This window comes from Diuraphis noxia, unplaced genomic scaffold (assembly GCF_037042655.1).
Source record: "Diuraphis noxia isolate RWA-SAM2 unplaced genomic scaffold, SU_Dnox_SAM2 contig0001, whole genome shotgun sequence".
Lineage (NCBI taxonomy): Eukaryota > Metazoa > Arthropoda > Insecta > Hemiptera > Aphididae > Diuraphis > Diuraphis noxia.
Window position 1 is genome coordinate 77,234,428 of NW_028301711.1, and position 24,969 is coordinate 77,259,396.

The following is a 24,969-nucleotide window of genomic DNA, read 5'->3' on the forward strand; positions in this document are numbered from 1 at the left end:
TTTGTTACAGACCTAAAAACAAGACACTTTCTGCAAATAATATTGTAAGGATTGTGTTGGCAAGCTTAATGTCAGGGAGAATAATGATTATTTTTCTTGATGTGTAGAGATACTTTTGAAAAGTTAAAAATGTCTGTATACTTACCTCGACTATGTACTAAAATGTCAAAAAGATCAAACCCTGAAAATAATATTTGATTTAAATAATCGTTTTGATAATGAAATAATAGGAATTTTCGATTTGGTTTGTTTTTACCAGACATTTGTGATTTGTCTTGAACCTAACATTTTTACATAATTGAGTTATTGCCAAAAAAATTTAATGGACAAATTTTTGGGATCTTCTGTCCAGGCTCCAGAGATTTATTACTTTCCAAAGCTAAATTAAAAAGAGAAATATAATTATAGTATGAGTTTTGGGCAAACAATAATGAAATTAATTTCCGGATACAACAATTAATACACTTAAATATCCAAATTCTTACTTATAAATAAATGATAATAATATAAAAATGCAACGTTTAATGAATATTATAATATTAGTATAATTAGAACATTACAAATAATTTACTCGTAATTCTCTGATAATTTTTCTCCGTGTATTATTAAAAAAACCCTAAAACATCAAAAATCACCTAAAAATTAAACCAAAGACTGTAAAATAAAATGTAATTTTATAAATTTGTAGGTACATTATTTAAACAAATTTGAAGACTTTAATAAAGAAACCAAGATTACAACATTTCCTTTTCAATTAAGTCTTTATTTTTTTTTAAGGACTTACACATAATATAAATAATAACACTAATATAATAATAGGATTCTTACAAACATAAGGTATATCTAGTAGTTAAAAAATAAATATATTTTTACTTAATTATTTATGTAATATATTCATTTTAATATTGGACCACTTAATGTGTTGATGTTAATATCAAAATGTATTGTTACACCATTGCTTGTAACAATTGCAATGGCTATTAAGTATACCGTGTAAGGCTTTAGATCTGAAACTAATACAGAACCTTCGCAATCGTTTTGATGAACTTCACTCACTGTCTTGACTGTCATAGGCTCTGAAATGAATAAAACATATTTAAACTGTATTTTTAATAGTTATAACATAAAAATAAAATGAAAAATATTCAACAAACAACATATGTGAAATGTAGTTCTTGATAGGAATTAAAGGGTAGGTAGGTACCTACATAAATACAGCATAGTTTACAAATCAGTATTTCAAGTCCAAACATGTTTATTGTTCGTATATAAAAAATATAATTTGATTGGGTGAAGAATATTAACACATTATTAGTTTTAAAATACTAACATAGATTCAATAACGTGAAGATTTGTTATTCGTCTTAATGTGTTTATATCAAAAATATATCCAAAATTAAGAAAGCAAATCATGAATGAAATTCATAAAAATAACCATTGTTATTTTTAGTGTACCTAGAACCTATATAATTATTTATTAAGGTAATATAATGTGCATTTTCTATACTCAATAACAATTTCTAAACGTTTTGACTCGTTTTGAACTATTTATATTTATTTTTCGCAAATTTCGATTTTCATTAGTTTGTTTTAAATTATTGTTGATAAAAATATTTTCAAATGGTTAAAAACCTTAAAAATGTAGTAGAAGATTTCTCGAAATTACATTTTTTTTACTCTCACATTTAGACTATATTAGATATTAGATAAACAAATTATAACAATTTTAGTTAGTAATTAAAAATATTATTCACGGTAGGTACATGAAACTTTTGAATATAGAGACCGATACATTCATATTCAAGAAAATTAATAATAATATTTTTTTTTGCTACTAATTACCATCAAAATAATGCTGATTAGTCGTGATACTGTTTTTGAACACCTCTATTTAATGAAGCCATTATAAATTCGTCAGTATAATGTATCATACATTTTTTATCACAATGGAATAAAATTTAGCTCCATACTTTTGATAAAGCATATTAAAATAATGAGTTTTAATACAATAAGTGCCAAACACAACTAATAAACTAATAAAGGAATTTACACGTTTCTGTTAATTTACCTACCATAAGATAAAAATATTGAGAAACAACTGAAATTTATTTTTCCTTTTATTTAAATTTAACACAGATTGAATAATTTTATTCAATGCTCACATGTATAATATATTATACAGCTTAATTGTGATTATTTTTATTGAAACTGTATTGAATAAACTGAAAAATATTATTTATAAATATATTATGCTGATTATTACTTATGTGTTATGTATATTGAATAGTAACTTTTTTTATTTGAATTACCTACCTTTAATATTAGTTATTATTATATTTTTAATATAAAACATTGCCACATAAACCATGTTAAATTATTATTTCAAGCTAAGATTTTATGGTTTTACATTTAAATACCTACAGTTGAAAAATAACAAATTTTTTTTAATGTAATATATAAATTTCAATTCTGATTTTTTATAATATACATAATATTATGTAAATACACAATATATTCCAAAAATATGGAAAATTTAATGATTTTACCAAATCCATATACCATAATACCATATTGAACCTCTAATATTTCCATATTATATATTCATGCTTTTAATGCAATTACTGGTGAAAGAATTATATTGTTTGCAACAGGTGACAGCTTGGGAATTTCGACAAGCCCAAGACTTGATATTGCGATGGTAATTTTAACCTTGGCCTTAAATATTTCTTACAACTTTATGAAATCAGAGTTCTAAAAAGTGATTCATATATAACTGCTGTTTATTATTTTCTTGAACGCAAGACAATGTATATTTACAAAGAAATATTCAAACTTATTTTAACTACCTAACGTGCAAAGCATGAATTATTTCCCGATCCAAATTACTTAAATTTTGATTTCTTAAAAAACCTTTAATTTCTGCCGTTAAAACAATTTTGATACAAATCTGACTATTTATCATTTGTGCCAAAGTTTTTACAGAAAAATCCAAGATTTAGGGTTAATCGACATGAATATAAGTAATGACAATTTAAGTAATTTTTGCGGAATATTGGATAGACTTGGGTTTTTTACTCTTGAACTTGTTTTCGAAGGAATTTTTAACCTTAAAAACATTATTTCTCCCAAAGGAAATCTTTTAAATTACTTTGACTCAATCTACGTAAATGAATCACTTACAAATAGTAGAAACTAGTACCAAATTGAAATTTAAAAAAAATAAGTCAACTTTTTCCTACGAATACTTGGAATGTACATAAAACTACAATAATGTGACCACCGAACGAATAATATATGTGAATCATGGATTCACAGATTTAATCATTTAGTTGGCCACAGTTATCCGATTATTTGGACACTCATCCACAAAATGAGATCGGAAATAGTGACAAATAAGGCGAAATTAGCCATTGAAAGCATGGATGAGCCAGTAAAAAAAAAAATCAACATATTATATCCGACTGGTTAACTTATGTCAAATAATAGATATTAAATAAATAACCATTAAAGACTTTTTAGAAAAAGTTGGTCATAACAAGATCGAGATAAACATTATAATTATTATTGCTTTTTTTTATACGTTACATAAGTAGGTATACGAAAATATATACCAGGACTTCTTATTAAATATATTATTTTTTTTTTTTTAGCGATAGGTTATTAAACTGATAAGTCATAATATTAGAAACATTATTATAAGATTTTATTATTGAACATTATAAAAATTGCATTTTTTTTAAAATGTTATTTAATATATTATATTGTTGTATATTATGCATATCGTACTTAATAACCCACATTACAAATCACAATTATCTTAGTCCACGAGACATAGAGAAATATAAATTAACATATTAAATGTTAACAAAAATTAAGTTTAAGTTAAACAAACAAAATATTGACATTTGACTTATGAAAGATAAAGTTAAAAAAATTATCACTTTGTAATAAATGTAATTAATGTATCAAACGCCAATCATAGGTATTTAATTATGATAATCAACAGGTAAGTATCTCAAATGGCATATATTTTAAATATAATTAAGGATAATATTAGATTCAATTTGATTAAAATGTAATGATCGTTTATTCCCGTTATTTTATTATATATTATTATATATGATATTTCCAATAATCAATTTGTTCAATGAAGATAAATCATCATATTTGAAGCTTCGGTTTCTTATAAGTTGGAACAACTATTTTTATATGAAACATTCATATTTTTCCTAAGATATATATCAATGAGTTTTCGCGTGATTATGATAATATTAATGAATGATCAGAAAACTAAAATAAAAAATTACACAATCTGAGCAAAAATGTGTATTGTAAGGTAAAAAAAGCTAGGTAGCTTCAGGTTAGGGATTATTTTATTGGCTGCAATACGATTGCGCGCGGTCCTTATCAACGGTACCTTTTTAGGTGTACGATTGCGCGTGCTAAATTATTTTTGCTTCTAAGCAACGTTGCCAAATATACAGATTATAGGTGCACGGTAAATATCCGATTAAGTTCCGATTGTGGCGATCCGTACGTTATTTATTACTTATTATTACTTATTATTACTTTATTGTTGCCGATACTAGACAAACTTTCCATCACTAAGAAGTAGGTTATTTTATTTTAGATCATACTTTTATCTTTTTTGTAAATTCCCACACATGAACGAATATAACTAAACTATGATCTTGCATTGTATGTCTATACGTATTTACTGAGATGTCAGTTGTATTCGTGTTCGTGTTCGAGTTTCAGCTGTCAACGCATATTTTATAATTAATTTTTTAAAATGGAAAATGAAATTTTCGTAATAAGTTCAGAAAGAGGGAGTGATTTGTTAGTGGTGAAGAAACACAAATTTCGACACGTCAGACAGCGGGCAGATGGAAATAACAGAGGAAGGTGCTGTAAAAAACAGTGTACTTGTACAGTCTTAATGACAAGTGACAATAAAATAATAATAGACATTGCCGGTGAGCATAACCACCTTGTAGATTCTACTCAAAAAATCGAATTATTTGCTTAACAACTGAAGAGAATCTTCAATGTTTGACAAGTTGCACAGATATATTTACGGACGGAACATTCGACTATGCTCCAAAATTTTTTTTGCAATTATACACAATTCATGGCTATAAAAACGGTGTTTACGTACCTTTGGTATACTTTTTTTTAAAGGATAAATTTAAAAACACATACATAAATGTATGGAAATATTTAATTAGTATATGTGAAAAGCAATCACTACTTTTTAAAATTGAAAAATTACTCATTGATTTTGAAATTGGTGCTATTGAAGCAACAAAAGAAGTTTTTCCGGATGTCAAAATTAAAACATGCCGTTTTCACTTGGGACAAGCTTGGTGGCGCAAAGTAAGTTGAATCAATATGAATATTTTTAAAAATAATTAATCAAAATCAATTTTCAGATTAATGGCAATACAAAGCTAAGAATGGCATACAACGATCAAAAGAACGATTTACAATTATGGCTTAAATCATTTTTTGGACTATCTTTCATCGCTCCAGATGACGTGGAGGATGCTTTTGTAGAACTTATAAGTACGTGTCCAAATATTGCAGATGGACAACTATTTTCTGACTATGTTTTGGAGACGTATGTTGAACCTGGTTGTTTATTTCCACCTATTTTATGGGCTGAAACGCCATCACTAAATCCTAGGTAAATATTTACTAATAAGTCTAAAAAAAATATTGTTTACTATATTCATTCATTTTCAGAACTACAAACGGGGCTGAAAGTTTCCATAGAACATATAATGCTCAGTTTACTAGTGCTCATCCACCGACATTTGTTGTTATAAGTACTCTTATGGAAACTCAGGCAGAAACCGTCACTAAATTATTAACCATTTCCAAAGCAATAATCAAGTTAAAATCGAAGGAAGAATTAAAGAAAATCGAATTTGTGAGTAAACAATACGAAGAATATCTAAAAAATAAAACACCAGAAAACTTAATTAAGTATTTAACCATAATTGGAAATAGGTATCAGGGCTTTAAAATTTAAATTATTTTACTTATATTATTATTTTATTATAACGATTTTTTTTAATGAATATTTTTTCGATATCTATTTGAATATATTATATTATTTTATTATAACGATTTTATTTTGAAGAATATTTTTTTGAATTATTTTCGATATCTATTCGAATATTTTATATTATTTTATACGATTTTTTTTTTACTTATAAGGTAGACTGAGTGTTTAACTGTTATTTTTTGTAATTATTTGTACTATTTGTAACTTTTCGTACTATTTTTGACTGATTAGTTGTCGTATAACGCACGTTTATAATGTTATTTGAAATAAATACAATAACACCATGTACGACAAATAACAATCTTTTTTATAATAATTATTATTTTAAATTTTAATAATAAGTTAATAATAAGTTGGCAACGTCGCTTCCAATTTCACGCGCAATCGTACGCTTTTGAATAGTCAAAAGCATGTTCTTTGTTATTCCGGCACCGCGCGCAATCGTATGCCCAAAAAGGTAAAACGCGCGCAATCGTACTCCACCGATTTTATTTAATCGTGAAGGATCTAATAGGTATGACCCCACTGCATAAATTTCACAAAATACTATTGTAAATATGACTAAGTATGTAATACAATATTAACTAAATGCTTAAACTTAAGAATATTGAGTTTTCATTAAAAACTAAAAATATCTTACCTCTGCAAAGGGGATTATTTATGGCAACTATGGGACAGTAAAATATGTGATATCCAACAATTAAACCAGTCTTGTCATCACAGTAAACTTTCCAGCTCAAACCCACAAACGTCGAACCAATCACACTAACCCAAACGTTCTTTACATTGCCATTGACTAATCAATCGTAAAGTGATTTGTACAAAATGTATATCAATAAAATAAATTAGTATACATAACAAAATTTTATTATTACAGAAAAGAGCTTATAAAACAAATGCAGTTAAATAATTACGTACAAGATTCCCACACCATTCCACTACTGCTGGCTTTAAGGTTATCAATACCATTTCTCATTGGATTTTCGCTATTAACACTTATTGCAAAAATATATTTTTCCATATCTTCGATCAAAGTAATGTTGTAGCGAGATACTGAAATTGGTAAATGCATCCAGTTCATAAAACCCTGTAGAGAAAAAATATTAATCCAGTCATTAGGTATATCAAAAACGTTGGATAATAATTGTAATTACAAATTAGAGTAAATTCTTGAAGTGAAACTTCTTTATAGAGGGTACCCATGAGAAAATAAAATGATTACCAACCTATCGACCGTCACGAAAAATTAGATAGCGTGATGATCAATAATATGGTCTAACAATCACGATACTGTAGGTTAAGTATTATGTTAAGCAAATCCTACATATTATAATAAAATATACCAAATATTATTTTCTATTTCGTATTTCTAGTTTCTACTTTCAGTTCAACATTTTGTAACGAGACAAAACACTATACACCATGTTAGATACTAGCGCGCTTCTGTGTCAGCATTATAACTATGACACAAATTCGTCACAAAATCCAAAATAGATGGCGCCCCCGTTTTTGTGTTTGTCCACCACCCAATGCTATTTGACTTATATTACTCGTAAAATATTCAATTTACTCATAACAAAAAGACCACTTATAGCTGTAAATACAATCAGAAATAGTAGAAAAAGAGTTAATAATTAATAAAATTCATGTTACATCACTACCCATCAGTCTACGAACAATTATAGTATTATCATAGAAATATGAGCACATCGCTCTCGGCAAAAGATTACATCTTTCCCATTATATTATAATATAAGTGATTTTAGGGACATGTGATCTATCCGGTATAAAAATTCAGTGAATATAGGCACACTCAACTTTAAGTACCTAATCTCCTCTCTATATAATTTTTATATTAGAAAAGGCAGAACAACCCGTCATATATATAGAAAAAAAATAATGCACGATAATATATAACCATTGATTCTAAACACTAGTAATTCAGAGCTGCTGATGGACGATAGCTAATTTAAATTCATGTACAGGGCCCATGGAAACACTCACGGTCTTTGCCTATGAAAACATTCCCTTCTAAATACTGTATTCCTTAATAAATAATTATTCTTGTAAATTCATCGGAAAATTAAATGAATAGAAGTGAGTATATAAATTAAGTAAATTCCATAAATATTGTACAAAATTGTATGAACAAAAAATTAATGACACCAGAAAATTTTAGTAATTTTGCATATAATATTAAAATAAAATTAATTTAATTTCTGATGTATACATGTTTTTTGTGTATATAATTATTACTCTTATCCAATTTACTTTACGTTGATATCAGTAGTTATATAGCCTAAGTACCTATAGAACATTTAGTATTAAAATAAATACTGCTGTGTAACACACTAAAAAACATACTAGTAACTAAGTATAATATAATAATGGGAATATATTATATTATTGCATATGCCTACGCACTACTTTATTAATATTAATTATTACGATTGGTCATATTCATACAATACGTTAATTCACATACATTACACTGCCGTGGATTGATCAGATCTTTTTCACACCAAAACAAAGTGTAGAAATCTCGTTGATCTGCAGTGGACAATATCTGAGAATCTGCACCTTTCCAGGATAGTTCAAAAATACCTTGTTTGTCAAATACATTTCTCTTGAACGACACTGGTTTATTTAGTGCTATAAATAGCGATAAGTTGACAATACAACCAGGTAAACATACAATTAATCAATTTAAAATAAACCAAATATATATAATATGACTCACTGTCTGCTACGCTTGGTACGTAAACCCTTGAACATTCTTTAGAATAACCTTCTTTATTGTATGAGATTACTATAAATTCGTATCCGATGTTGGTACTGAGAGAATTAAATTTAGCGTAATTATTTTCGGTTTCATCGCTACGATAAGTGCTGTTTTGATAAATAAATAGGTGATGGTAATTAGAATGATTTAAAATTAGTTAAAAGAATAATATATTATGTTATAATATTTGTTAGGATAAAATATAGCAATAAAATATGAAAGTATATTATTATTATCAGGATGTTTACAAAAAATGTTCTATATAACACTAATAAAAAACTAATATTATTTTTTATAAATAATTAAAAATTATCTATATATTATTAAACAAAATATTGATGTTTTCATCTATAATTTAACTGAAAAATTACATTAGAAACAGTGATAATGTTTAAAATACATTTTCTAACGAAATATTTTAATGTAGATAAAGTTACATATATATAACCCTTTAAAATCACCGACGTAAAACGTTCAAAGTAATACTTACGTGATTTGTTTATCTTCTGTTGTATGAATATAGTATGCGATGTATTCAAAGCATTCACCACATTTTTCTTTGTCATCTATAGTTTGCCAATAAATCACAACGTCCCTTTTGGATTTGTCTGATAACGATGTGAAATATTCAAAGCTCCCAAAATCAGTTCGTGGTGGTCTTTTAGGAACTGTAAATTTATTAGACATATAAAAAAGTAAGCATACAATAAAATAAATACCACTAAATCATACGATTATGTTCAAAATCAAAAGGACTAGTCAATGTTTGATTCATCATTTTCGAATAACAAAATAAATGTATAAAAATGTGAAATACCTCAAAATAGGTATACTGAACCTAGCTATCGTAGAAATAAATTAAAAATTTACTTGTGGGTTTGGTGTAGACAGTGATGCAACCAGGAGAAGACCACTTATCATCCCCAACAGCTAACGCCGTCCGAACAGATATGCAAAAATCATAACGCGTAAACGGATATTCCAAACCGATGACATTGAAGGAATAATTATCGGCATCGTGTTCCAGACATTTCATGTCTTGGACCGAAGTGGTTTGATCTGATGTCGATTGCGATTTACAGGTATCACTTGCAGTTATTGACTATGGGGAAAAAAGGTATAATTACGTCAATCATAATTTTATTTTAACTGTTATCTGTGTATGATTGAACTCTTACATTCCACTGTTTAGGATTAGAATCCCATTGGGATTTATATTGAATCTTAAAAATTAATCCGTGTGAATAAAAAGACATTGTACCTAAAGACCACACAAGTTTGATACTAGATTTTGTTTCATCGACCACTGTGATTTTTGTTGGTTTCGTAGGAATGACTAAACATTAAAATAAAATAAAAATAAAATTAAGTGCATCTGCATAGTTATATAATAAATATTTTTCTTAATTTAAACAAGTTAAAATTATAGTTTTGTAAAATATATACTATTGGCGTAATGGTGGAAACGAATCGAAGTTGACGAATTTCCCAGTGCATTTTCGCCAATTATCATGAAATAATAATACTCGTGTGATTGTCTGTATAGTTGTGAAGTAGATAAATCCCAATAACAACTATTATTTCTGATATCTGAATCTGTAGGACAATTTGTGACAGTTCTAGAACTAAAAATGTGTATATTTTAAATAAATGATTTTATTAATGAATACCATTGATAATAATGCTAATAAAATATCACCTGCCACGACCAGGTAATCTAAAGTATAATTTATACGTAGTTTTTATGGGGTTTTCCGGCTTAGTCCAATTACACATTAAACTTTCCCAGTTGTTAGAGATACAAGAGAAATTTGTAATCTTCAATGGTTTATCTATAAACAACGATCAATTATTCATAAATACTAAGACAATTAAATACGTAAAACAATAAAACTATATATGTCCCTGTTTTATAATAAATGTATCATACTTTAAAAAAATTATACAAATAGAAACTAAAAATATTGCTAATTACCTAACTAATATTGTTTTTATTTTTTTAAGAGCTTCAATGGTGGTATGCTTACTGTTTTACTAACATCAAAAATATTATTCTGTGTAAGTATTAATATACTGCTGTCCTAAGGAAGAATGCCGTAATTTCCTTCCATGCTATTTTGAGAAAAATGACATTTTATGTTTAGTAGTTTTTGATGGTTATAAATAAATAAATACAATATTTTCAAAGTAAAATCCATAATTTCTTATGGAAATATACCTGATGAATTAAAACTGTTCGATTTTATTTTAAATTTGTATTTCAACAAGATATTGTTTTGATATTTATACTAAGTACGCTATTAATTATTCAGAATTGTTTACTTAGCAGAAATGCCATTTTTACGTAGCATATCAAAATGTACTGATCACATATGGTTGAAGAAATAACGCCGTATATTCTATATATTTTTTTAGGTTTAAGTATAATTATTGGTTAGTTTGTTTAGTTATAACACGTCAATTAGAAAATTATTAAAATTATTTCAATGTCTTAAGCTTAAAATCCTAGTAAATATAATAATAATAATATTAAGTCAAATTTAATTAATTAATTTAGTGAATTATTTACATATCGTTATATTTAAATACATTTTTAGTTTACTAAATAACACAATTTGAATGTTATTGAATTGTCTTTATAATTTAATGAGTTATAGATTGTATTATGTAGTTATATTTTTCCAAAATTGTCTTCTATTCTGAGGAATAATTTGATTTAAATTCGAAAGAATATATTCACGTTTTTCCTTTGGTATTCCACAATTTTCAGTATGTGAAGGCGTTAGAGACATTCCTTTTTGGTTCATATATTTTTTTTTGTACAAAATCCAATGTTGGATATTTTTCGTCATTAAACTGACTTTTAGTAAGCAACACATATTTTACACGTACAGCTTTAATCGATACGATATCTCTGACAAAACTCTATTTCCATTGAAAAATCAGAATAAATCATTTTTTTTTTTTAAGTTAACATTTCCTTTATTGGCTGCCCCTACATCTTAAGAAAAATCTTTGAAATCGTAGGTTTTCTTTTGACGTTTCAACAAAGAGAGTTTAACTTGATGGTGGAAACTATAGGCTTACATAAATGTATGTCCAGCTTCAAAATAATTTCTTGGGCACAAATATCATCTAAGTTGACTGTGTATACTAAAAATGATAATAAACGCCAGTTCTTATTTTGACTGCTGCAGTTATCCAGCCAAATTGTCAACTTTTTGGCATCGCAATATTGCAAGAAAAACGAATAAAACGTGATGACAAAGTATTCTTCTTTACACTCACTAACACTTTCATGCCATACGAGTACACATGCAAATGTGGAAAATAACTAGCAACTATTCTTTTATTAAATAATAAAACTTTTTTAAATGTATCAACACATGGCAACATGATCACTTTTTGCAGAACATAAATAGATTTTGCATCAAATTCCTTTTTCGCGTGCTCTTGATACAGAGCTCTTGCAACATCAGCTTTTTTTATATATACAGAGTAAATTTGGCAAATTTCACAATCATCATCTAAATTATCTTTTGCGTGTTCATGAATTTTTATACCTTCACATATCTCACACTCTTCACTCTTCGCGTCCGAGTACAGTAAACGATTTTAGCGAATACTCGGTAAATATAAAATGTGTGTGGTGTACGACACCAAATTTCCAAATATTATCAGTAATTTAAAATTAAATTTTAAGATACGGCTTATAATGAGACCAGTTTCCTAAACAACAAGGCCGTAGATTATGAGGAAGTGCTCTACGTAAAAACGCCGTATTTGAAATAATACACACACCAATCTTCCTCGGCAAACTGTGATTACAGCGTTTTTACTAAACTCCGATTATATTTAATGACCATTGCGGCAGCAATCTTATTTGCTTATAAACACACATTTCTGAATAAATAATCATATTTACGGCATTTTTATTTAAGAAAAGCGTGTAAAATTATAACATTAAACGTAATACAGTAAAATCTCGTTCTGTTTTCGATTTACAGTATTTTTTCTTAGGATGGCAGTATAATTATAGTATGTTATATTATATTGTTATTATTTTAATAATTAAATACATGGTTTGAAGAGTAAATTAATTTTATATTAGTTTATTTCTTTGTGTTTAATATACGATTAGTACCTATGATATAATTATAAAATTATAAATATTTAAATATCTTTAAATCATATTTTATTGAAGCTATTCTCTTGCTTTTAAAAATTTAAATGTTTTTATGTTTGTATAGTGTATACGCAAAAATCAGTTGAAAAAATGATTCAATTTTCAACTTTGAAGGAAGTTTCTGTTTGAAAATTTGTTCTAAATGTTACTTTTGTGAGATGAATATTGAGAATAGTCAATACCTATTTAATGTTTTAAAAATAAAAACTAAGCAAAAAAAAAAAAAATATATTATCTGTAGGACGTAGGTTATAATAATTGCAGTTAACTTACATCCAACAAAAACATTGTTAAGACACACCCCGATACAGTCATCATGTGAAGCATGTGTTTTACTTGGATGAGATCCAACAACATTTATATTGCTATTTTTCAGAGCATTATTGATTGAAGTACCAGACGATTTGGATAATTCAGCACATTGGTTGTTTTTATCCAAACATATCATGCATGTATAAACATCGGAACTTGCTGGAGGATTAGGTACGCGCAATTGTGCTGCCGTCGAGTTAATGATTGACACATATTGATTGGGCACACGTTCTTCGTTGTTATAGAACCTGATTCTTTGGCTCAGAGGTATTAATTTGTTTCCATCGGCAACATTATCTCTAAGAACTTTCTGCAATAGTTCGTGGTTAGGATTTAAAATGCATGCAATTTCCAACGGAGTACCGCTGTTGTACTCGATGAAAATTTCACCACTCGGAGTTGTTCCTAAAATTGAAAAAAAATTAAATAATAATTGATTTGAATTGCAATTTGCTTAAAAACTGTGATGCAGATAGTTTAATGAAAAACAAATTTATTTTTAGAAACCAATGTAAAAACACTGACTGAAGTAGATTAAAATGTTCCTGTTACATGTTTTTCATGCATAATAATGATAAGGAATTGTTGAACATAATTAAATCAAAAATAATAAACTAATAATAATTTGTTATGCTTAAAACATTTCCTAGTTCAAGTAATTAACAACTAATTTATTAAATTGTATAAAATTAGTATTTAAAAACAGCTTTTGATATACAATTCTTTGGTTCAATCTATGAATAATCAGTTTTATAATATATTGAAAGTTAATTAATTTATGAATAAAAACATTTAAATGATCATTTAGTTTTTTCTTAGTATATATAATTAGTTAATAATATATGGTTCTTCAATTTACAATACGATTGAATTGAATGTAACTTAAAAGTTAAAATCGATTCATGTTCTTAATTTCTTACCTCCGGGTGAATATATGCCGGGGCCACAAGTAATTGATGAGTTTGAAAATCCAACTAGTATAAGTAATATCAACAATTCTTCAATCCAATTCTGTCCCGATGTAAACAGTCTATGTTTGAAAGATCCAGTTTTATACTTACGGGGTATCATTGTACCTATAAGCAAATTATCTGTAACAAAAAAATAAAAATTATTGAACTTCTGATCAGTGTCGCAACTACCGGGTGTGCAAGGCGTGCATTGCACATCGGCCCCCAAGGCCCCAAGCCCTTATATGCCCCACATCACCTTATAACATGCCAAACTGTTAACTTGTTAAAATGTTAGAAATGTTCAAAGCCAAACTTAATACACTAATACTAGTTCTAATAAGTGTCCTATACCTTCTACAGAATAATAATAATAAAAATAATAATGCAGGTCCTTGTCCGTGGTCTGCGTTATCAGGCGACTAACCACTCAACCAATGTGAGCTCATTTAATCGTATATAAAAATGGATCATTCCAATGGGTTTTTAATTTGTATACGTACGATTTCGGGACAACGGGGAAAATGGTAATAACTATTAAGTAATCACGATATCTGTTGAAGTGAAAACATACATTTGTCATTTAATTGTTTTTCATTATTTGTCTGTATGATCTATAAGTGGTTTTACTTGTAAAATTTATATTTACTGTAATATAGTAGTATAGTACACTAAACTGTACCTACAGTACTCTAAAGTGTACCTTGTAAGAGTTTTAAGTTTTAACCGTCTAACAAATAACTGTTTTATTATGAAAGTGATTTTGAGTGATTTTTGTTTTGATTTTTTAATAGTATTTTAAATTTGTTAAAAATGTCAAAACGTATATATGTTAATGGCTGGGAAAAGCACAAAAAAAAATGAAACAACCGAAAGAAAAAGTAATGCAGCAAATGTTAAGAAATTGTGAATTTGTGAATTAAAAAATCAGGTAATTATTTGTAAATTATATCTATTAGATATATTAGTAAATAGAATTTAGTAAATTGTTAAGTGTTAAGTGAATCTAAAAAAATTTTCAAATTATATTAAAAAAAAACATATAATATATATTTATTGATTGTATTATTATAATTTTAAATTTAATTTAAAAAAAAAAAACAACATTAAATAACCAATAGGCTAACAAATAAGTTGTAAATTATAGGTATACTTATGTATTTCGGTTTATATTAATATATTAATACAACATAATTTATTAAATAAAAAAAAATAATTGAAAATGATCCACTAAATTAAATTATAAAAGAGAATGATAGTTCAGAAGGTACGTTTATTGATTACCTGTATATTTATAAATAAAAATGTTAAAAAATATAACAATAAATATTGCACAAATAAGTTGTAAATTATAGGTACTTCAATATTTCATTATATATTTCAGATTTTGGTGGCCTAAATTTAACTTTGAAGTATACAACTAATCGTGGACATTTTGAAAGTGAAGTATGCACATAATTAAAAAGAGTATTTTGTTATTCGGACCATGCAAACCATCAATCAAAAAATTTCCTAGGAACCATGTTAATAGATGTTTTTCTACTGATTATTACTATAACAACTAAAACAGGTATCAAAATTCCACGACAATGGTTATGTTATTCTTTAATATTAGATAAAGTATATTCTGAGTTTTGTTGGCTTTTTGCTAACCGGCAAACGAGCATTTTAAATATGAATGGATTTCTGGCGTTGACAACGGGCAACATTTATCACAACAAATTTCTAAACATGAAAATTCTATTCAACATATTATAAAAACAACAACAATTTCGAAGATATTGGGAAAAAAATAAAACATTAGATACAGATTTAGAGAAACAGATATCTGAAGAAGAAGAGTATTGGAGGAATGTTCTTCGTCGAGTTATTCATGTTATTTTAACACTTACATCTGGTAATACTGCTCTCCGAAGAAACAAAGGGAAGAAAGGTAATCTTCAAGAAATTGAAGATAACTTTATGCATACTATTATATTACTTGCAAAATTTGATCCTTTTATTCATAATTTATTAAATGATTCAAAAAAACATGTAAAATACTCAAACTTGAAAATTCAAGACGAGCTTATAGAACTTTACATGCTTGTTCATCACCAAGAGCTAAGAATTTGGCGTTTTATATAATTGATTAGGATTTATCAACAAGTTTTCCTGTTGTTTTAGCTGCATGTCTTATATTTTTAACCATTCCTGTTACGGTAACATCGACAAAAAGGAGTTTTTCTAAGCTTAAATTAACTAAAAATTATTTGCTCAATTCCATAGGCCAAGAACGACTCAGTGGAGTTTCCATACTAAACATAGAAAGGAGAAGAACTTCAGATATAGATATAAAGAAAATCATTGAGAACTATGCATATGCAAAAGCGAGAAAAAAACAATTCTGTTAGATACTTTAGTTTCAAATGTGTTAAAATTATACTATAATTTTATAAATGTTTTATGTTTATAACCATTATAAATGTACTTATAATTATACAACATTAAACAACCATTATCTGTATAATTTAATAATTTCCATAATATTCCTTATAATATTAACCTTTCATAATATAAACACCGGCTATCATATTTTATTAACAATAGGTAAATTAATTTTGAAAAAATATTTAGGCCCCCAAATTAAGATTTGCACACCAGCCCCGTAATTTGTAGTTGCGGCACTGCTTCTAATACAAATTATGTGAAATGTTTTCATGCTAGGGTGATAAAATAGTGCAGACTGATATTGAATTATCTAGCTTACTAATTATTTACTTATACTAGAAACGAAATATAAAAAAACTCTATAAACGTTAATTATTATACTTACTCTAAACAACTTAATAATTTTTTACACTAGATATTTATTTAATGTTATCCACGCAGATTTACACAAGATAATAAAAATAAACCAGGACCTCGCACTGCTGCATTGGTCATTTGGTAGATCATTGTAAATTGTGATGCATATGTTAAACTTGAGTTCAACAACATATCGTAAATCTATATTCATACAAAAAACGATTCTAAACACAGAAACGACATATCAACTCCTATAAGTACCTAATGATATTTAATATTAATTTATATGAGTATAAGTTATAACCATAAATCTCAGTGAGTTAACATTAATGGCCTGTCCATTCATAATTATTGATCTCGAAGAGATTTTCAATGTCGTGTTTTAAAAATCAATGGGCATTTATATTATCTAGACACTGGACTATTAAGTATATAAATAGGAGATGTTTTTGACTTTGTTAGAGATAATCTCTAAATTTTAAATTTAATTATCTTTTCATAAATGACAATATAGTAAAAATAGTATTGGTATATTGATATTTATTGTTAATTTGGCGGTTGTGGACAGAAGGCTATGAGTTCACGACTACAAGATAACCTTTTCAATCAAGATTCTTATTTCTTTCAACTTATCAACTCTGCAGAGCATCAAACTTATGAATGTACTATATTGTATTATATGCGAGTAATCTTATATTTAAAATTATTAAAATTATAAGATTTATAACTGTTGGTTCGTTGTATAACGTGTTAAATTTAATAATTATTTTTTTATATTCAATATATTAATTATAATTCTTAATTCATCGTATACAATGAAAGGTATCCGGCGTAACTTGAAAAAAAAACAAAAGTGAAAGAAAAAATAGAAGATTAAAAATATCACTTGTGAAAATACACAAAGACATTTATGTATAATGATCCATTATTATATATATATATTTTTTTTTATAAAGGGATTACCTATCTTCCGGAACCACAGATTGAGAAACGCGGTGCTAGACTCATTAGTGTCAGACATTTTACGACGTCTGATAACGTGACCATCGAGTGTATAGTATACTAATATTAGAATAATTAATATTTGCGTTGAATTATGGTATTTTTAATATTTAATTCATGAGTATGAAAATAAAATAATTAAACAGAAAAAATACGTACAAATGCGAATTTTTAAATGTACGTAAATCTTTATAAAAGTATCAAAAAACACAACACCTTAGAATATAATATATTTAATAATAGCGATATGAATAAAAATGAATTACAATTGGTTTTCATAACAATATTGGTTAAGTTCACTTTTATTTTTTTCTACTATTTACTCATTCACTATTTTGTTTTTGTTTAATAACCCAGAATCGAATAAAATTCATATACTTATATCACACGTTATATGATATGGATTATAGCCTATAGGTCCTTCATATTGTATATTTTAAACAAATAATGCATTAATAAATTCAGTCATATATTAGTGCAGTCTAAAACATATGGATGGTTTTAACAATTTTATTAATTTAAGACCAGACTTAAGAGGATTAGGAGGAATAGATAGGATAATATAATACCCACGAATAGTAGTCGAGTGTGGTAATGACAGTCAACAGATATAATAATCATAATTTGTTTTAACTTTATTTCCTGTACAACGATTTTATTGTCTATACATCTATAATAGGTACATAATGAAGTAGAATTCCAATATTGCCCACTAAAGTAATTTAATGTTTTTATATCTCTTACAGTAAAATTTTAGCTCTCAATTTTAGTTATACAACTATTTCGCTGTGGAATTTTTATGATTAAAACGTAATAATTAATAAATAATATATTTTCATCGTTATTGGTGCCTGCATGTCTTCGTGTTACGTCGTTTGTCAAATATAAATGGGCATGCACAATAAATACTAAATAGTAATAATAATTATTATGTATTATAGCTGTGCGGTTTATGAAGTGTTGTTAATTGCAATGTAGGTATACCTATGTAAATGCATAAGTTATACATAAAAGTGTGTACATTTTGAATGCTTTTATTTATATATGTTTTAGTGTGTATTTAATACCAAGATGGATTTTAATTTGCATATGATGATTGTTTATTATAATAACGTCGTGATATCGTCAATATTCAGTGATTTATGATCGATACAATTTTTATATTTATTTTATTATAATAATTGTGAAATGACGAATTGTAATTCCATTATTCCATATTATAATTTATAATAAATAAGATTGAATATCTTAAACACATCAAATATATAAGTAAACTGTGACCTATTTTTATAAAATTATATGATATAAGATTAAGATTAGTTCCGAATTGCATTTAGATTTGATTGAAATGTATTTTTTGTATACTTAAAAAGTATTTGAGTATCTAGGTACGCTAGGTAGTTCTTAAAATTACATTCATGAAGATTATATATTTCTAGCTTATAACATCTAAAAATGTATATACAGCCATTCCAATTGTATGTACTTATGTATATTGTTAGTATTTAGCTTAGAAATTGAATAAAATAATAATATAAACTTAAAGGTTGATAATTTTCAATATTACATTTTTAGGTGAGTTATGTAAAATATTGATGTTTACAAATATTAAATGTTCATACCTCATCCATTTCGCTGTAGGTAATAAAGAACAAGGGTGACACAGTTTCCTAGACATTCAAATTATATCAGTTGGTGTAACAATAAGCGATTTCAATTTATTTCTCTATTATACTTTTAAGTTCATGTAAAAAATGTTTGTCATCAAGAGTCAAGACCAATGACATTATAGTATATTTTGTATAATATGTTACAATTCACTATTAATATAGGATTAACAACTATAATTGGGCCATACAACCATGATAACAGATTTATTGGAAACAAAATTCCTTCTGCTAATTGTTGTCGAAAAAAAATAATATTGAGTTTTGGTTATTACAAAAATACCTAATTGCCTTATATTAATAGTTTATATAATGGTTGTTTAAAAAACTTATTCCAACGTTCTAAAAAAGTATACGTTCCAGATTATTTTTATAGACAGTAAATAATTACTTATTAATCTGTATCAGTGTATCAAAATCAAAATGTAAATTTTATTTAAACTGAATAGATATTAAAAACCAACTAATAATGAGGAATTCTGTTTTTTTGTTTTTATTAAATAATAATATTTATGAATATCAAATTTTCGTGCATACCTTAAAAATTTTAATGTAGTAAAAACCAATAAGAGAACACAAATTCTTAGGTAGGTACCTTTAAAATACATCTACCTAGGTTATATTATGATATAAAGCCAACAATACGACATTTAAAATGGCAAACAAAAATTGGTTAAATTTTGTGCGATGGAAACGACACATGTGGACGTGACATTATCAAGTAGATTAGCCAACATTTTTTATATTTGTCTTTTGAATATACTTTAAGAAAATTTAGTTGAATAGTTTTATACTATTAATAACGTTTTAATGTATTTTATAGGTCTAAAAATAGAAATCTCAACAAACTCAAAAAAAAATAAAAAAATATTGTACTATTGTCTATTGTTCCTTACTACCTAATTACAACTAATCAATGTTAAACCGAATATAATTTCGTGAAAAAAAGTATTAGTTAGTACGAAGTGAGTTACAATATTAATAATATTTATGGAAATAAAACATTACTTTCTAGTTTGCTAGTTATTTCATATTTGCCCTTCATTTGTGAGTTTTATATTTGTTTCAGATTTATTTTATGTAAAAATGCATAATTTTGTTTCATGTGATATTTCAATTCAAAAAATGTTAAAATATGACTAACTCTTAAATACATTCTGTATTGGTTATTTCAATTGCATATTTTGATTGTTCAGTGTGATATAGGTACAGTCGGCAGTCGCGTAGACTGATCATTTTTATTGCTGTATTTTTTTTCATTTAAACAAAACATTTGAAATGAGTGAATACAGTTGTATAACATAATTTAGTTTAAACACTATTTTAATAGCCTATATAATAAAAAATGTTACTAAATCGATATTTGTATGAATACATTTAGTTGGTTGTAATTAAAATTACAAAATTATTATACGTGGTTTTAATACCTTAATGCAAGATTGAAAAACTTGTAAGGAGCCTTGTATTAAATTTTCAAATCTTATGTATAAAAGGAAAATTTTTTATGAATTTCTAGAATAAAATAATTTACGAATTTTCGTGATTTTTACGTATGTTGTCAAAATTAAAATTTGAATGCATGTAAAAAAAAAATGTAGATATATATTTCTTTTATTTTTCAATTGCTATTGCAAAACTATATTATGAGCTTTGTATTAAATTCTCAAATCTTAGAATTAAAAAGAAAAACTTTTATGAATTTTGATCTAAGATAATTTGAACATTGCCGTAATTTATATGTATTTAGTCAAAATTTGAACTGTAAATGCTTATAAAAAAAATGTGTGACTATATATTTCTTTTATTTTTCAAATGATATTGTAAAACTATTTTAGGAGCCTTGTATTAAATTCTCAAATCTTAGAATTAAAAAAAAAAACTTTTATGAATTTTGATCTAAGATCTAAGAGTGTAGACCATTTCGGCATTCAGTTACGGTTAGGTTAGGTTAGTCAGTCTAGGGTTTTTAAACCATATTCATTATAATATTATAATTTAAAAAAAAAAATTAAGTATCTATAAAATAAATTCCAAATCAATTAAATTAGATTCATTATAAATGTAGCCGACTCACTCAGTCATTCACAGTATATATTAAAATAAGTTAACGACAATAACTATTAACATTAGAATATAAGGTACCTATACTCTAGACAATATAATTAGCTACCAACAAATATTATATTTAAATTACAACAATATAACTAAGATTATTATTCTTGTTAAATTAATATAATGTAATTTCATTCAAATTTGAACTTAAAATAACTATAAAAAAACTGTTTGTATAGTTTTTAGATTTTTTGTGTGTCAGAATTACCTACTTGCGTGAAACCTTATTTTAAATTTTCAATCCTTATTTATATACAGGTAAAACGTTTTAAACATTTTTAATAATTAAATAATTTGAAAATTTTCTATTAAATAAATTTTGTCGAAATTTTAACTTTAAACGGCTATATAAAAAAAAAATGTGCCTATGTATTTTTAATATTTTCCAACTTCTATTATATCAACTTTTAGAAAATTTTGTAATACATTTTCAAGTTTTTTTAACCCAATGAATAAAATTTGATCGACATTTATAGAATAAAAAACATAAGAAAACGAAAAATTTCAAATAGCTAAACATAACTTAAAAATTGTTGAAATGTTTTGAAAATGTTATGAAGTACAGGAATTGATAAAATAAAAATATGGTTTAAATTTAAAGTTTATTGAGATATTTGTTTTTGATTAACAACAAAATATAAGAATATTAATACAAGAGAAATTGAGAGAATGTCCAATGTTGGAATTCAAATTAAATTTAACTTTCCGGTAGACATTTTTTATTTGATAAAAGTAGGTAAACTTAATATGAACTATGAAGAATCTCGTATTGAATTTTAAAATTAGATTTTTTTTTAAACTAGAAAATTGTACAATCTGTAGAATAATTATTTACAATAAGCACAAATGATTTAAGAATTTGATAGAAGAGATAAAATAATAGAGATAAAGTAACAAACAATAAGTTAAATTACAATTACAATTATTTACATAAGTTCAGATAGACGACTTAACTGAAGAGGCCATCATTGATGGTACTTCATGACATGACATGTGGTGTAAACCAGATTTAAAAAGATAAATTTTTATGAATTTCTAACTCAATATTATTTGCACCTTTTCGTTATTTTTACGCTTTTTTACCCAACGAAATAAAATATGATTGACATTTTTAGAAAAAAAAATCGATTTACTTTCTACTATCAAAGTAATAAAAGTATACGATTTATGCTATCGAATATCATAATTAAACTTGATGATTTATGAATTTTTACTTAATTCATAAGGATATGATAGATGAAAAAAAACACACTCCATTGTAAAATCAATAAAATCATCGGTTCTTAAAATCATTGTAGCATAGATTTATTTGTATTTTTTTAATAATACTAAAAAGATACAGGCAGAAGTAATTGTGCATTGTGAAGTACGTAAACGTTACGCACAAGATAGTATTCGTAGCCCGTGAATACGTATAACAATAGAGAATATTCTCCTCGGATAAGAAGACAATATATGGAGCCCCGCAGACACATGAACACAAAACATTAATCTGGATAATAAATCGTCTTAGACACATAGTACTAACACCTTAACACATGATAAAAGCATTTGTAACGTATACAGGGATTTGGAAATATATACTCGCATTTATATACGTAATTTTTTTTGGAATTATTTTCTAGGGATAAAAAGGTCCATTTTGTGTGGTAACAATATTATCAGTAGGTGGTATACCACTACAGTTTATTGTACTGGGCAGACCATTTTTTTTATACGTATGTTAAAAATTAAATATGTGTCTACCTAAATACGAGAATAAAATACTCCACAAATTTATAAATAAATAAAAAATTAAACATAATTTTAGACTCATGTAGGTCATAAATCTCAAAGCTGAGAAATTTTTTGGGGAAATATAAAATAGGTTTTAAGCAATGTTTAAACAATAATACACTATTCCAAAATTGAAGATCGATTAAGTTTTGATAATATAATGTAAAAAAGTAACGAGTAAATTAATAAGTATATATTCTACTCAACTCTCAGATCTTCAAATTAAGTCATTTAAGTTAATGCAAGCTTAATTAATGATAGTAACATTGAAAAGCGGATTTTAAAAAAAAAATACTATGACAAAATTGAATATTTATATAGAAAATGCGAGTTCACACTGTACTGACCAAAAAATATTAAAAATATATAAACGAATATTTTTATTGATAAATATAATATATGTATATAATATAATAATATTGATATATTTATATATTTGTAATCATTTGGTATAGAAAGTGTTAGTACAAGCTAGTCACGATAATTAAAACTTTTCCCGATTATTTTTAAAAGTACTTTGTGTTTTCTCTCCTCGAGTACTAATTATAGATTCAATGTATACTTCAAAACCACCTTTAAAGTTTAAGATTTTTATTCTTATAACAAACACACAAAAAACAATTAAAGCTTATTTAAAACCGTTGAATCAAAAATTTAAATCAAATAACAATTTAAAAAAAATTGTTCTCAGGAAATCAAAAATACAACGGGGAATAAAGACGATAGATATACTATATACGACTAAATAACTATACGGCCAATAACATAATAGAAATAATAATAACATGAAGTAGGTATAAATTGTATAATAAACTTATATGAACTTACCTCGATAATTATATTTATTGCAGGCCGTCTGGTTGCCAATTGATCTTTACTTTTCGTTTTTTTTCGCAATATACTTTTTTACAGCAAATCTATATCACGACGATATAACGTGTTCTCGACAGTCGAGTGGTTAGAACTGCGATCTAAAAATGATCAATATTAATTAACGCCAAATAACAATCACCAACAAAATAAAAAAATTGATATTATATTGCAATACCTTAAGGAACCTTTAAATATAACAAAAAAAATAAAAAATAATTACTTCGATGTAAGTCAGAGATTAAAAGCCACAGCATGAAAATCATACAACAGCTTAGAAACACTGAATGAACGAGACTGTCCCGGATCCTGATACTGATGGTTGACCGTTGGGCGCACAAAAAATAATACGTAGCGCTAAGGGAAGTGGAAGGGGATCATTGTTATGGCCGATCCTTAAAAATGAGCGTAGAAATAATATTGTAAACACATGATTTTTGGTTGTCTTTTTGATT

At 26.1% G+C, this 24,969-nt stretch overlaps 1 protein-coding gene across 1 annotated transcript; it reads right to left on the bottom strand.

Moving 5' to 3' along the window:
- Window positions 1-856: 856 nt before the first annotated feature.
- LOC149061790 (cytokine receptor-like) lies at window positions 857-24,969 on the bottom strand. The gene is made up of 14 exons (XM_089216915.1): window positions 24,738-24,969; window positions 24,473-24,615; window positions 14,271-14,441; window positions 13,312-13,755; window positions 10,552-10,684; window positions 10,299-10,477; window positions 10,031-10,188; window positions 9,723-9,954; window positions 9,343-9,520; window positions 8,811-8,959; window positions 8,556-8,722; window positions 6,989-7,157; window positions 6,711-6,866; window positions 857-1,076 (listed from the first exon to the last, which is right to left on the bottom strand). Exons 3-14 carry the CDS (start codon window positions 14,419-14,421, stop codon window positions 895-897), a joined length of 2,298 nt encoding a protein of 765 aa, XP_089073041.1. The 5' UTR covers window positions 14,422-14,441; window positions 24,473-24,615; window positions 24,738-24,969; the 3' UTR covers window positions 857-894.